The 16,877-nt window shown below is 41.3% G+C and overlaps 1 protein-coding gene across 2 annotated transcripts in view; it reads right to left on the bottom strand.

Annotated features, from left to right (window-relative positions):
• BLMH (bleomycin hydrolase) overlaps positions 1 to 15,236 on the bottom strand; it is a gene marked incomplete at its 5' end in the record, with an annotated part of 43,298 nt that extends 28,062 nt beyond the window's left edge. Inside the window, 6 exons of one of the 2 annotated variants that reach the window (XM_082679553.1) lie at positions 7,874 to 7,966; positions 9,297 to 9,385; positions 10,174 to 10,315; positions 11,158 to 11,267; positions 14,471 to 14,671; positions 14,984 to 15,236. In XM_082679553.1, coding sequence (XP_082535679.1) covers positions 7,874 to 7,966; positions 9,297 to 9,385; positions 10,174 to 10,315; positions 11,158 to 11,267; positions 14,471 to 14,671; positions 14,984 to 15,236 — 888 coding nt within the window. The remainder of the gene's footprint in view (positions 1 to 7,873; positions 7,967 to 9,296; positions 9,386 to 10,173; positions 10,316 to 11,157; positions 11,268 to 14,470; positions 14,672 to 14,983) is intronic. The other variant, XM_082679554.1, reaches the window with a different exon arrangement.
• Positions 15,237 to 16,877: the final 1,641 nt, after the last annotated feature.

The raw sequence follows: 16,877 nt of genomic DNA, 5'->3' as shown, positions 1-16,877 counted from the left end.
AGAAATTCAGACTCTCTAGTCCCACCCAGACCTACTGACTCAATCTGCACTTTAACAAGATGCTCAGGGGATTCAACTGTACATTAAAGTTCGAAAGCACTACTTTAGAGCACATTTATTCTTCCCCTCCTCCAAAACCCTGCTTCTTCAATTACTGCTTCTCTCATTCGCATCTGCTATCCCTTACCACACACAGGTTTCCTCATCACTGCCAAAAAGCCCTCTCTCCTATCTGTAACCCCTCCCACTTCAGACACCATACATCACTCCAATTCTTCCCTCTTCCTTGTCCTCCACATCAGCAAGTCCTGGCAGCTTCACTTCCAAGATACACCCCCAAATGTATTCATTTCTCTTAATCCTCACTCTCATCAATCTGGTCGGAACCACTAGGATATCTCATCTACACAACCACAAGAGCCTCCTAACTGGTCTCCCTACCTCCTCTCCCACTGTTTTACCATTCATTCTCAAAACAGCCAGAGTGTCGTATTTTTAAAACAAAAATTAAACCATGTCACTCCTCAGCTTAAATTCCCCGGTGCCTAGCTCACTTAGAATAAAATGCAATATCCTTACCATGGCTCACAGGTGCTATATTAGCCGGTTCTCATTTCCTCTGAAATCTATTCCAGCCATTCCCACTCTCTTTCCAAGCTCGAATCACACTGCCTTCTTTCTGTTCCTCAAAAATACCAAGCTTCCTCCTGTCTTAAGGCTTTTGCACCCACTGTCTCCTCAGCCTGCTATGCTCTATGTCCAGATCTCTGAATGGATAGATTCTTCCTGCTATTCATATCTCAGCACGTATTTGACCTCAGAAAGGCCTTTTTAGTTTTTTGGCTGCGCCACGGCTTGCAGGATCTTAGTTCCCTGACCAGAGATTGAACCCCGGGGCCACAGCTGTATAAGCCAAGCCCTAACACTGGACTGCCAGGGAGCCTTTCTTAACCACCCTATCAATCAGCACATTCTATGTTCTTCAGAGTACATATCACATCAGATTGTTTATTTACTTGTGTATCGTCTGTCTCCCTCCACTAGTATGTAAAATCCATGTGAGCAGGGACCAGGTCTGTTTCGGTCATCACTGCCCCCACAGTGCTTAGAACATGCTTAATATTTAGTAGGTACTCAATGAATACTTATGGAATGAATGCGTATCAACTTCTCTCCTCCGCACTGCCGAGCTTCTTGAAACTCCCTGCCTCTCCGTGCCGTGGTCTGACTCCTCTCCACCTAGCTCCTTCCCTTCTCCATTCCACACACCCCTACTCAGGAATCAGCAGCCTTTCCGCAGTCCTCAGAGCCTCTGGCCTGTCTGCAGCATCTGACACTGATGACCAGCACCTACATCACACAGTTCTGGCACTCACTTTTATAGAAATAGAAGTTTTATGGAAACGGATTATTTTCCAGAATTCTTTACTCAGACCTATTCTATCCTTCCATTCTCCCTCAGGAATTTCAAAAATTCGCAAGGCTTCAGCCACCTGTACTAGCATCACTATCACTTTTCTAGATCATTTTCTTTCCTGAACTTTGGAATTATTTCCATATGCTTGAAACCCATTTCCAACTGGACAGTGCCTTGGGACTAGGCACTCTGAAGTCAGTATTTCTCCTCTTCACGGTGGCCTCTGAAAAGAGCTTCTCTTACTGACGTGTGCGACCCACAGCAGCATTCCCCCAGTTGCCAGGCTTAAAACCTTAAAGTTATTTGTAATGATGAACGCCTGGCAGATAAGTTGCCAAGTGCTACGGATTTTTCCTCTGAGATGTCTCACATTTCTCTCACTTCCATTTCTATCTTCACTACCCTCGTTCAGGCCAAATTAGTACCACCTGGACTGCTGCAGCTTCTAACTGGTCTTCCTACCTCTCTTCCTTCCAGTTTCACCTATTTAACTAACAATCTCCTGAAGTGCAGCTTTACTTCAAAAGGGAAATGCAATTTGTGAATATAATCTATTTCCTTTAAGAACCTCAAGGGAAAGGTTAGTCCCCTATTCAGTGTCAGAAATGTCCTCTACGACTATCAAAATAATAATTCCTTTCCTCTTCCAGAATCCAAAAGACAAGACCATATTAGAAAATGTGACTTCTTAGCAGCAGTGGCTCTTAAACCAGAATCACTTGAGAAGCTTTTAATGGTACAGATGCCACAATTCGACAAATGCCAAAACAAAATTCACCAGGAAAACAATAAGAGAACAATGAGATGGGGCTAACTCTACAAACACTAAAACACTGTAAATAGCTTCAGTAACTAAAATACAGAGTTACTGGCAGATGAATAAACACACTAAACGAACAGAATTGCATGCCTGGAGACTTTAGAAATGATGGATGGCATCTCAAATTAAGGGGTAGGGAGAGGATGGACTATTTGAAAAGATGTGCGTCAACTGGGTAGCCTTGAGAGGAAAAAAGTTAGATCCATACCTCATACCCTATGCCAGGATAAATTCTAAATGGATCAGAGATTCAAACACAAAAATCAAAACTATAAGTACTAGAAGAAAAATTCTTTTTTAATTTGAGAAAAGTTTTTCTAATTAAAAACCATAAAAAATTTCAAATTTGACTATATATAAGTAAAAAATTCTGCATAGGGCTTTCCTGGTGGCACAGTGGTTGAGAATCTGCCTACTAATGCAGGGGACATGGGTTCGAGCCCTGGTCTGGGAGGATCCCACATGCCGTGGAGCAACTACGCCTGTGAGCCACAACTACTGAGCCTGCGCGTCTGGAGCCTGTGCTCCGCAACAAGAGAGGCCGCGATAGTGAGAGGCCCGTGCACCGCGATGAAGAGTGGGCCCCGCTTGCCACAACTAGAGAAAGCCCTCGCACAGAAACGAAGACCCAACACAGCAAAAATAAATAATAAAATTAATTAATAAACTCCTACCCTCAACATCTTAAAAAAAAAAAAATTCAGCATAGCAAAAAAAAAAGCATATCACAGATAAGCAACAAACTAAGAAAAAAATTTTGCATCTCATATCACAATGGGCTAATTTCTGTAACATTTAAGGAATACCTAGAAATTGATAAAAGACCAAGAAAAAAAACAAGGATAAGAATACATAGTTCACAGAACAGATGCTTAGCCCCACTCAAAGTAAGAAAATATAAATTAAAATTACAATGAGACAGTTTATCTATCAGACTGTTTACCTGTCAACTGTGTACCTTATCAGATCGGTAAGGATCCGATTGTTTGATAAATGCACTGCCTTGATAAATCTAAAGGGAAACAGGTTCTGTCAGATATTGCTGATGAGAGCGTAAACTGACAGACCCTCCAAAGAGGTTAATTTGGCATTATATATCAAAATTACAAATGTATATTCTCCTTGACTCAAAAATTCTATTTCTATTATGTTTTTTAAAAAAGAAATCTCTGGAAGGATGACTAACAGCTAAAACTAATAACAAAAACTAATAAAACTAATTTGGGGGTACATGGTAATTGGAAGGATGGAGAATAGGGTGAGAAGACTTCTCACTGTATATCTTCTTCTATTTTTGATATTTATGCTAAGTGAAATGTCAGACAGAAAAATACTGTATGATATCACTTACATGTGGAATCTAAAAGATACAACAAACTAGTGAATATAACAAAAAAAAAAACAGACTCACAGATACAGAGAACAAACAAGTGATTACCAGTGTATGTGGGGGGAGGGGCAATATAGGGACAGAGAGTGGGAGGCACAAACTAATGGGTGTAAGACAAGCTCAAGGATGCACTGTACAACATGGGGGATATAGCCAATATCTTATAATAACTGTAAATGGAAAGTAACCTTTAAAAATTGTATTAAAAGAAACTATAGGCTTTAGAGAAAGACAAAGAAAATGAAAAAAACAAGTTATAAAACAGTGTATAGGATCCCTTTTTAAAGCTATTTTTATATGATCTTAAATGAAAAAAATATGGAAGAAAATGCACCAGAGTGTTAGCAGTGATAACCTTTGGCTCACAAGGACTTTCTATGTCATCCTTCCCTGTGTTAGTATGTAATTTCTTATATTTATAAAGTTTAAAAGCACAAGCATTATTCATGCTCCTGGTGTAACACTCAAAAGCCTCTAATGTGCAACAGGGTAGAATGATTAGCAAATGTAATTCAAATATGTTGTATGTTTCAAACTAAGAAGTTAATTGTTCAGTTGAAAAAATAAATGGGTATACCTCCAAAAGAAAGATAACTAGGCCCTAATCTCAAGGAAAATGACCTTGACCTTAGGTCTGAAGCAAGCCTAAGCCCATATATTGTTTTTCTGGTTTTTTTGAGGTACGCGGGCCTCTCACTGTTGTGGCCTCTTCCGTTGCAGAGCACAGGCTCCGGACGCACAGGCTCAGCGGCCATGGCTCACGGGCCCAGCCGCTCCGCGGCATGTGGGATCTTCCCGGACCGGGGCACGAACCTGTGTCCCCTGCATCGGCAGGCAGACTCTCAACCACTGTGCCACCAGGAAAGCCCCCATATATTGTTTTTAAGAGCTGAGAGCCACTGCTATAGAATTTCCTGAGTAAATCATAATGACTCCCTGTCTCTTCCTATGGCACTGATAAATATTGTTTCTGGTCTTTGTTTTATGTTTTGCTTTTTAACAGAGTTTTGGTAGAGAATACACTTAATAATCCTAAGGGAATCTGGAGGCTAAAAGAGAGTAGACACACTAAGAAAACACTACAACAGAAGTGACTACACTGGGGGCTTCCCTGGTGGCGCAGTGGTTGAGAGTCCACCTGCCGATGCAGGGGACGCGGGTTCGTGCCCCGGTCCGGGAAGATCCCACATGCCGCGGAGCGGCTGGGCCCGTGAGCCATGGCCGCTGAGCCTGCGCGTCAGGAGCCTGTGCTCTGCAATGGGAGAGGCCACACAGTGATACCACAAAAAAAAAAAAAAAAAAAAGAAGTGACTACACGGTTCCAGATCTGCCTTGCCTGTCATCACAACAAACAACCTGCCTTTCTCTTCTCTTAGAAAGAATGCCTTTAGCATAAATACATTTCATTCAAAGCTATCTGAGCTTCATGGCTGTTAAGTCATCATTTTGATGTGCCTACAAGGCTAGGCAAAACATATGTACTAATTTGTGGCTTTAAAACCACAGCTAGACTCTTCATTACATAAGAGTCAGGTTAAATAAAGAGTTATCTATGGGATGTAAAAATCTAAAGACCTATACCACACAGAATTCTGTAGTCAACAGTTTACCTAGAATCATTAAGTAAACAACTCTATTTATAAAACATCCATACTCAGGACTTGGTAAGGTAGTGGTGTACTATTTTTCCAAGGTTAAGAACAGGAGAAAAATGATATGTGAAATATACCTGCCCTAATTCTTTTTTTTTTTTTTTTCTTTTGGCCGCACCACACCACATGTGGGATCCTAGTTCCCCAACAAGGGATCGAACCTGCGCCCCCTGCACTGGAAGCGCAGAGTCTTAACCACTGGACCACCAGGGAAGTGAACCTGCCCTAATTGTTATCAGCTAATCCCAGAGTCAGAACATGGATTTTAGACATATCATTTAAAAGATCATTAAAGCAAACATCTTAAGCCAACAGAATGCTTGTTTTTTGCAATAAGTATTATCTGAGCCTGTTTCCATGACTCTTTATAGAAACTTCATCCTTACTACACCCCACCATCTTACTATAATCATAAATAAAGGCAAATTATGCAGGAGATATGGCCTCAACAGGAGAGATCATTCCAAGGAGTAAGGGAAAAAACTAACATTTATTGGACCACTGCTATGTACCAGGCACTATGCCTTATACTCTTATACTTAATTCTTTATTTGATCCCCACAAAAATCCAATGAGAAATATATTTTAAACCCCAAACGGAATCTCAGACAGGTTAAGTATTTTATCCAAAATCTGTTAAGCTGTTAAGTGATAGAGCCGGAACTGAAACCCATGTCCTACTCCAAAACCTATTTTCTTCTACTACAATCAGATACCTCTCTTAACAAAGAACACTTAAGGAGTAAATAAAGAGGTAAATATGAGATAATTTAAATGTATCTAGCAAAATGAAACCTCTGTATTCATCCACCGAACAATATTTAAGAAATGAATATTGTATCAAGCTGGACGTGTTACACTTGAACAAATTGAGACTTCAGAGCTTCAGGAACCTGTCTCAGGTCACATGGCTGTTAAATGAGGAGATTAGATAGCCTGACTCCAGAGACCATGCTCTCGACTACACTATGCTGCCTCTCTAAAATTCAAAGGAAAACACGAGTGAAGCATTAATGTTGTGCACTGCAGTGAAAAAATTTAGGCCATCTTAATTCCATACAAACAGTCTTGAAAGGACTGTTAGTTGAGTGATTCCTAGTAATGGGCCCACTAGATGAAAAAGAGAAATGTTTGTACTTTTCTCAAAGTGATTTCACAGTTTTATACATATTCATCTGGATTATGAATAGTATTTAATAATAAAGATTTTTAACTGCCTTGATAATAAATATTACTGCCTTATATTTAATGCTTTTTAAGTTTTCCAAAATGTTTTCACATACATTATTTTAACTGTTACAACCATTGATAGCTTCTCATCTTTATTCCTGTAGAATAAAACCAAAAGACCTGGCATCTACTTAAGATCCCTCACAGCTCTGCCTTTCTAGCTTAATTTACTACCAAACACACTCACAAAATGTTATGTTTCAGCTACTCTGTTCTCTGAAGATTCCACCTTTATTCATGCCACTGTACATGCAATTCCTGTTGTCTGGAATGGTTTTCCCAGTTACCCATCTGGTACATCTTTACTGCTCTTTCAAGAGCTGGTTCCAATATCTTCCCCATGAAACCTTCAGTTCACTGAATTAGTCACTCCCTCCTCTATGACCACCAAATCCTTTATAACACATCTCTAGCATAGGATTTATTATAATTATTCATGTGTTTCTTTTACCAAGAGATTGAGCTCCTTGAAAGTAGAGACCATGTCTTTCTCATCTTTGTATTCCCAGTGGCAAACTCATAGCACGTAGTCAATATTTATGAAATGAATGAGTGAATTATAGAATAATAAATTGGGAAATAGAAGATATAAGCCCCATGCTAAACTGCAAAGTTTATACCTCAGCCTTTTCAGCTGTAAAATAAGTAATTTTATTTCTTTTATTTTTTAAAGATTCTATACTTTATTTTTTATTTATTTATTTTTGGCTGCATTGGGTCTTCGTTGCTGCACGCGAGCTTTCTGTAGTTGGGGCGAGCAGGGGATACTCTCTGTTGCGGTGCATGGGCTTCTCATTGCAGTGGCTTCTCTTGTTGCGGAGCATGGGCTCTAGGCGTGCAGGTTTCAGTAGTTGTGGCACACGGGCTCAGTAGTTGTGGCTCGCAGGCTCTAGAGCACAGGCTCAGTAGTTGTGGCACACAGGCTTAGTTGCTCTGTGGCATGTGGGATCTTCCTGGACTAGGGCTCAAACCCGTGTCCCCTGCATTGGCAGGCAGATTCTTAACCAGTGCGCCACCAGGGGAGCCGCTTTTTGTTTTTTTTTTTTAATATTTACTTATTTATTTATTTTGGCTGCACCAGGTCTTAGTTGTGGCATGCAGGATATCTAGTTGTGGTATGCGGACTACTTAGTGGCGGCATGCATCTGGGATCTAGTTCCCTGACCAGGGCTTGAACCCAGGTCCCCCACATTGGGAGCTCAGGGTCTTACCCACTGGACCACCAGGGAAGTCCCTAAAATAAGTAATTTTCAATTCAATTCAACATTAACTACAATGACCATGCTTCCCAATCAATGTAACACATAGGAATATTCTGAGAGTTCTTTAGAAGGGACACAAAAAGTCCAAATAATCGTTATTACCTCCTCCATCATGGCATCCTGTGTGGCTGAGATTTCTCCTTTGGTTGCGCCGCTGTGTACCAGGTTCCTTAATCGTATACAGAATTCTCTCATCTATGACAGAAACTTATTCAGTTACCCATATTCAACTATAAATGAGCCTAATAGACCAGTGCTAGCTCTATTTTGAGGTATAACTCAGCCAAGACCCCGGGCAAAGTTCATAAAAGCAAATGCATTTTTCCCCAACCAGTCCACTTAAACACAGAGCTAAAAACACTCTCCATAAGGAGAAAAGACATGGATCACTCCCCAAAAATACTAGATGGAACTGTTCATGCTCTGCAACTGATGGCACCCTCTGTGATACATGTCTGGGGATGGGGAAAACATGTAATTCCATAATGCCATCGCCCTCTGAAAAAGCAAGAGACAAGCTGATTATGCCACTAAGTCACTCTAATAGACTTTAATTTACAATTTTACTGGTTGTCCATTTCTTCCCTGTAAAATCATTGTGACCATGGCTATGCCAACCCCCAATATACTTTTCATTTTTGTTGTTTTCAATTTTGAGAGATGCCAAAGATAAAGGTGAGTCATAAACCTAACCACCGTGCTAAAGAGAATCTTGCTCCCACCTGAAATGGAATCCAATGCTATACTATTTTTTTTTTTCAATGCTATACTATTAATGACCTTTTAGCCTGTGGATAATAATCCCCAGTTTCCTGGGCGGAAAATAACCTACTTCTAATATTGAGGAAACACATTTACAGTTTATTTTAAAATGTAGTCTTTCTCCCAGGGATGACAAATCCAATTTTAGCCTCATAGATCAAGACAGCAGATTCTGGCAACTCCCAGTTCTTAAAAAAGATGTCTGGCTGGCAGAGCAGCATCCCTGTAGGATTCACAATCCTCCTTGGGAAAATGGGTTATGTAGAGAAGAGAGAATGATTCATTAAGACAACTGAGGCAATAAAAAGCAGTTCAGTGACTACATCAAATGTTAAGTGAATGGATAAACTACACTGATATAGATTGGGGAAGCCGCAGAACTCTGCACACTCTTTGAGGAAGTCTTCCAAAGAGTTCTTTTTGGTTTTACTAGAACATAAAGCTGCCCCAGTCCACCTCCACTAGAACCAAGTTAGCATGCTTGTGGCTGAGAATGGGACTTTCTTTCCTCAGTACCCATAAGAAAATATTAAAATCAATAGAAATAAAAGTGGGAGATTTTTAAAGAGAAGGAAAAAAACCACCCTAATCTCAATTATTTTTAAAGTTAATATGAGACTACATTGCCTTGGATAGACACTGAGTAGCTATCTTATACATAGACTGTGTATACTGAAATGCCCAGGAACGTCCCTGGAAAATCAGTTAGGAGTTTTAAGGTAAGCATACTACATGCAATCCCACCCTGCTCCATATGCTGTACCTTGTGATTCAGAATATCATTCATCCTTCTGGTTGCCTCTGTTGTATAAGACTCAGGGAAGCACTTCTTAGGGATAACACCATATTTTTCTAAAAGAAAACAAATTTTAATGTTCAATAAAGTAAACGTATACTCCAGTGACAGGAACCCTGGCAAAAATAACTATTGCTTTTTCAAATAGGCCATATTGGGCTTCCCTGGTGGTGCAGTGGTTGAGAGTCCGCCTGCCGATGCAGGAGACACGGGTTCGTGCCCCAGTCCGGGAAGATCCCACATGCTGCAGAGCAGCTGGGCCCGTGAGCCATGGCCGCTGAGCCTGTGCTCCGCAACGGGAGAGGCCACAACAGTGAGAGGCCTGCATACCACAAAAAAAAAAAAGGGCCATATTTTGCTAGTCTAACTCAGAAAACTTAATGAGCTTACAATATTATTAAACAGGTCATTTAATCTGCTTATTTATCCATTTATCTTGAATTAATTCTTTTTAATCTAACACACTTTGTAAAGTATTCAGCATGATGAAGTTTCTCCAAAAGACAATTTTTTGAATGAGGACATTTTCAAACAGTTGCAGTTTCAACGCGTTTCTTGATTACATCAATGGATAAGAGATAAACTTTTTCATAGAAAGTTAGTTCTACTTAATACAACCTTTTCTTCTCTAACTCAACCTTCACAGTACCTATCTCCTTACCTCTAATTTAAGAAAGGTACTTAATAGGTAAGAGTGTGAGATAAAGGTTCTTAGAGCTAACTGTATACCCCTCTGGGGACCAATTCTACTCTGTACTTAACCACCAAAGAAATGGCCTATGCCTAACTACAGAGCCGTGCTTGATCATGCTGGGTTTCAGTTTCATTAGAGAAAGGCTCTTACCAACAATATTGACAAGCATATCCCATTGTCCTCCATCATTTGCAGGATTCGTAAGCAAATACTGCACCAGCCTACCATCCTCAGGCTCCTTTTTCTGGGCTGTGTCCACAAAAGCATTTAAGAAGAAATAACAGCGTTCAACCTAGAGTAAGAGAAGTTAAATAAAATTAAAGGAGAAGAGAGCTAATATCTTTATTGGCATTATCAACAGAATATGAGTCCTGGAACTACTGTAGACCCAACAGTGTAGGTATTTTTACACTAAAGTTGGTAATTACATAGCAGTATCTCTAGGGCTTCCCTGGGGGTCCAGTGGTTAAGACTCCGCACTTCCACTGCAGGGAGCATGGGTTCGATCCCTGGTCGGGGAACTAAGATCCCACATGTCACGTGGTGTGTGTGGGGGGGAAAAAAAAAAAAAGCAGTATCTGGCTTCATGAGAATGTCTGAAGTGTTTTCCTTTATCTGTGTGTACACATTGTAATAGTTTATCCAAATCAAGGCACTGCTTTATTCTGAAACAGAAAAATCTGATATTTAGAGTCTTCAATCAATAAAGATCTAATGGACACATATAACATACACTTTAAAGATAAAAAACTGGAATAAAATTATTTACTGTTTTTCAGACAAGTATTACCCGGAGAAAGGGAATTAGGTCCTAGAAATACAAATAATCTACTTAAAGATGCTAAAAGGGGAAATCACTGAAAACAAAATAAAAAATTTTAAATAAGAAAGAAACAAGGAAGTAGTAAGGTGAGTCATCAGACTTATTATTTCATTGCAAAAAGTAGCCACCTACCAACCAAAAGTAGTTCTGCCTTTGGAAAGAGTCAACTTTTGATACTTTGGAAATCAGAATAAATGCTGTCCCATCTATAATGGAAGGCAGACTACAACTAGAAAAGCAAGAAACGAAGAGATAGTCCCTACCAAGGTTGATATTGAAACAAAAAGAATATTTCAAGATCAGTCCCATACCTTGTCCCAGAAAAAGAGGTAAGACTGACTAAATTCAAATTCTTCAATATTTAATTTTCTCATGAATGGAAGTCTCATAACATTCAGACAAGAAAAGATCCAGCATCGCCCTGAAAAAAGAAAGCAAATCAAGAAATTATGATGAATGTTCACATAGATTCCATTGTTCCAACTGTATTTCCCAACACTGAATCTATGACAAGATCTTGGACAATTTAAGACCAAATCAGAAAGAGCAGAAAGATACAAAAACAAAAACAAGAAAGGTAGTACTTACTATCTGCAATGTATATGCAAAGGTTTATATCCTTAACATATAAAAAAATCGCTTTACGTATCACATAAAGAATCAATTACAAATCACCTAAGAAAATTACATTAGAAAAAGAAATACTGGTAGAGAAACATGAGCAAAGATCATGAACAGCTAATTTAATAGTCAAAAAAGATACAAATAGCCAAGAAACATTTTTTTAAAGTTCATCATAAGACACCTGCTAAATGGAGAAACGTTATTTTTCAATTAATAATGCCCAATATTGGCAAGGACCTGGGGAAACAGCATTATTATATACCCTGGATAGGAATCTAAACAGGTAAAAAATATCTGAAGGCAATCTGGCAATATGTGGCAAAACCTTTAAAAAGTCTCCACCCTTTAATGTGGAATATATAGTATATGCTTCAGTGTAAGATGACTCTAACATAAGTCAATCCCCATGCCCCCAACGAGAATTTTTTTTTAAGTTATTTAGTTAACTGGATTATATAAACACTTAAAAATATAGATGAAATAGTAACTGTCTGCCTATAATATTTAATTTAGTAGCTTTAATATTTAGATATTTCAAATCATATTAATATAATAAATTGATGCAGAAGCATTGTTTTTTCCACTTTCACATGTCATTTTCACACTGATACACACTTTTCATGTGCATCTTGGCATCAGTGCCTTTACCATTATTAGATCCACTCTTTCAAACAGAACACATCATCCTTCTTCCATCTACTATGTTTGAGTCACAGCAATGCTTTGAATCCATGCATAATGCTGTCCCTAAAAAATGTTATGCCACCACCATGTAATCATATTCGTCATTTGTCCTGTAAGTGGATAATCACACACTCCACAATGTCACCATCTTCTGTACTTCTGTACTTCATCTCTCACCAAGTGATCTTTAGAGGTCTATTTACAAGGATATCCAACATTTCCACGTGAGGTCACGTCCTAGAAAAATACTGCATTCAAATTTTCTGCTTTTTAAAAAAACGGATTCAATCAAATGATCTCCATAAGTATCCCAAACTAGCATGGATCAAGGTCATTTCAGAGTAATTAATGTCTTTGCCAAAATGTACTTTACTTCAAATTAAATTAACTGAGAATGCTCATTATCAAAGTCTTTGTAAAGCCTCACACATAGGGTAACTCTTTTCTAAGGAAGATTCAGAGGGGAAAAACCTTGACTTTTATCTGGGAATAACTTTTTTACTAATATGAATATACATTCATAATATATTGGTAAGTGAAAAAGGTAGGGAGGTTACCTAACAATATGTAAGGTATCACTTATGTTAAACACACACACACAGAATAAAGACCTGACAGAATACTTACTCATCGGTATTTTGCAAATATTCTACAATTGAACAACAGTAATCTTACATGAAGAAAAAATAATTAAAAATAAGTAACTACACACAGTGTTTTTCAAAAGTCACTAATGGGGCTTCCCTGGTGGCACAGTGGTTAAGAATCCACCTGCCAATGCAGGGGACACGAATTCAAGCCCTGGTCCAGGAAGATCCCACATGCTGCGGACCAACTAAGCCCGTGCACCACAACTACTCAGCCTGCGTTCTACAGCCCGCGAGCCACAACTACTGAAGCCCGCACGCATAGAGCCCGTGCTCCGCAACAAGAGAAGCCACTGCAATGAGAAGCCTGCGCACCACAATGAAGAGTAGCCCCCATTCACCGCAACTAGAGAACAGCCCGCGCGCAGCAATGAAGACCCAACACAGCCAAAAATAAATAAAATAAATAAAATTTTTTTTTAAAAGTCACTAATGACTTAGTATAGCTCATCTCTACCTTGGTTTTATCTGTATGCCACCTCTCTCATAAGCACACTATTATTTTCTAGTGAGGAAATCTGGATGAACTGTTAATGTGAAAACTGCAGGAAAATAACCTACATAGCTCATGTGCTATTTGTACCTCTTGCAAATAAAAGTGACATTACAGGATACATAAGACATGATCTGTTCTAGATGAACATTTCCAGGCTTTTCCCTAAAAGGGCACTGCAATCTAAACCATGTAGGACCACTAATAACATTACTAACTGGATCTAACTGGATAATTTGTAGCCTGACAGGCCACACCACCACAAGCACTTTCTACTGTGGCAAAACATTAATTACTGCAAGATCATAATTTTTTTCTTAAAATTTAAAAATAACCTTTACTGAGGTATAATTTACATACAATAAAATACATCCATGTTATAAATGTACACTTTGAGTTCTGACTGGCTTTAAGCAAGCAGTGATCTACTTTCTGCCAAAATAAATAGACTGGGAGTAGTTTTAAAATGGAGAGACTTTAAAAAGTCCTTTTAGTACAATTCTGCCATGAGAATGTCCTTATTTACATTCCTGGATAACCCATCTTCCACTGTAGCTGTTTTTCTGTTTTCTAGTGGTGCTAGATAGCAGATAGCAAAGCAAGAGCTCTTGACCAGCAAGGCATGAGAAATGAGTATTTTTCTGTATTACAAACTAGTCTACTGGTGGTAACTTAGCCCATTAGCACATGTGTTCAAATTGCAACCAAAAGGTACACTTAAAAATAACATTTGATGACGTTTTGATGCAATTACATTGTGTCTTTTCCAACCCATACATTTGTACATGGCCTTCAGGGAAACGTGGAGGTGTCCTCTAGAGCATGAACCTTTTTGCATGATCTGTTTCGTACCAAGAACATATATCTCCAAGACATGGGGCTGCAGTCACATAACTTCAAGACAGAATATCGTGAATTACATTCAAACAGATGACCATGGGCTAGTCAGTCACTTTAGTGCTCAAATCAAATATATTAACGAACCACAGAGCACGAAAACAAGTTACAAAGTAACCTTCTTGGACCTGCCTGTACTTGGCGCCTGTTCTCTAAAAATTCACTACAACTTCTTTCTATCCAAACCTCTTCTCCCCAAGGCCATTCTTAGGTAAGACACCACAATGGGACGCTGTCAATAAAGTCAAGGGAAGTGTGCAAGAAGTTTGAAGACCTCACCTGAGCTCTTCTGGTTGGTGACGGGCTTGCCTTCAGGATGCACGGCGTGCTGGAACACATGCTGAACACCCTGGACCGTGGCCCTCTTCAGACAGATGTCCAGGAGGTCGTGGGTGGTGCCGACATTCTGGGCCAGTACGAACTGAGGATCGGAATTCAGTTTCTGAAGCAGAGCAGCTACCTTCTCCGAATTCAGTCCTGCTAAAAGACCAAACGGGATTGATTATAACATCAAAAAGAGGCTGAGAAGGGCTGATCCGGGACTCCCACACTCGGGTTCTAACTTGGTAAGAGCATCCCGTGGTGACCATAGCAGCGGAGAAGCCCTTCACCGGCGTCCTCGCCCACGATGCTGCCTCCCTCCGGGCCGCTCCAGCCCACCCAGAAAGCTCTACCCTCACCATCGCCCCGGGACCCGGCCCCGGCCCTTCCCCGCCGCCCCGGCCCTTCCCCGCCGCCGGGCCTCCGGGGCGCAGCTGAGTCCCCAGAGGCCACCCGCGCCCCCCGGCTTACCCTCGGCGGGGAGGAGTGGCGCCTCACCCGCGTCGTTCATGGCGCCCACGCTGCCCGGCGGGGGAACGGTAGTTTCGGGGTCCTCAGGCAAGAGCCGGGGCTGCACAGCAGCTCGCTGCCTAAGCGGCCCGACCTGGCTCTCGCACCCCGACCGCCGGAAAGAGGAAACCGGCTCAGCGGTAGCGGACGGCTGAGAGAAACGGGGTCCGCGGAGGGACAAAACTCCCCCCACGCGTTGCTGAGTCAGCGCCATCGGGGCTGGCCCCGCCCGTGGGAGGGCCGAGGGGGCGGGTCGCTGACGCATTGCAGCCGCCTGCGCCCCCGCCACGGGCGGGTTCCCCTCGGCTCAGGCCCAAGCTCTCCCTCAGCGCTGCCAGCCGTCGGCCCCGGCGGAGCCGGCGTCCACAGACAGCCGTGATTACGCTTCCTGACCACCGGGGCGCCCGCCTGGGATAAGGTCAGCCCCGAGCGTGGAACTCGAGGGGTTACATGCTGGGCCCGGAGACCGAATACCCTAGCATTGTGAAATTGGCCCCATGAAGCCTTTTCAGAGGCCAAAAGGGGGCTCCAAGGCGGTAGGGCGGGCTCAGGGGCCGCATAATTAAGCACTGGGCTTAGGATGGGTTGACTCGTTTCAGAAATGAACCCGAAAGCTCTTCCAATAGGTATCCTTGGCCGACCAGCCACAGCACTTTCAATGGCAATGTTTTTTGTGTTTGAGGGGAAATGGAATCAAGCTCTTTCTTACCCACTCAGTTGCTACCAGGGTTCAACAAACATACAATTGCTGGAACCTCCCTGGTGGCGCAGTGGTTAAGAATCCGCCTGCCCATGCAGGAGACACGGGTTCGATCCCTCGTCCGGGAAAATCCCACATGCTGTGGAGCAACTAAGCCCATGCAAGCCACAAGTACTGAGCCCGCATGCTGCAACTACTGAAGCCTGCGTGCCTAGAGCCCATGGTCCATAGCAAGAGAAGCCACCACAATGAGAAGCCCACGCACTGCGTGGAAAAGTAGCCCCCGCTCGCGGCAACTAGGGAAAGCCTGCGCGCGGCCAAAAATCCCAAAGCAGCCAAAAAAAAAAAAAAAAACCAACAACATAAAAAACATACAATTGCTCATTTCGAGGAAACTACCCATTCTGGGCTTCATGGAGTCAGTGAGTGTCTCCTACCTAGCTAAGGGAAGTGACAGAAGTCAGTCTGATGCATCGATACTGTTTGTCCAGCCCTCTACAAAACCTTCAAATGAGCGGGCCCTCGTCCCCAGGCTTTCAGGATAACTGAGAAGTTTAACAAGGTTTTGAGATAGTGAAGCCTTTTTATGTTGTTTTTCGTGCTCTAAAATCTCAAACTTTAGTGAGATGTTGGGATGGGACCCAAAGGTGATGAAACAAATCCAGATAGATCTACCACTGAAAAGCCTGACTCTGCTACTTAGAGCAGTGAGAGTCTTCTGTGGAACCTAGCATGTAGGTCCTAGATTGAAAATAATCTCTGATTCTAAGGAACTCTAATATCTGGGGAAAAACCATACTCAGACACCAATCAGTCATTTGAGAAATCACAGTCTCTGTGTCCCTAGAGAGACCTAGCCAAAGTTTGGGGATATGACATAGCAACTGTCTCCAACAGGGCCCATCAGCTGTCCCATTCTGAGAATCTTCTGATGTCTGAAGAAAAGGAACAGGTTGAAAATTATGCTGAAAGAAATCATTGGTCCTTTCACAAAATGATGTTCACGCATCCTGCCCAATTCAACTCAAAATTTTATTCAATATCTACCATGTACAGTCACTGGGCAAACTGCTGATGATATGGAGACCTTAAGCTTAACCTTGCCCTTAAGAAACACACAATGTAATGAAAAAGATGCAAAATAACTTTTGGAGA

The sequence above is a fragment of the Grampus griseus genome, assembly GCF_964374135.1.
Source record: "Grampus griseus genome assembly, chromosome: 20".
Lineage (NCBI taxonomy): Eukaryota > Metazoa > Chordata > Mammalia > Artiodactyla > Delphinidae > Grampus > Grampus griseus.
Note: the sequence above shows the minus strand (reverse complement) of the source record. Positions and strands in the feature narration are given on the sequence as shown.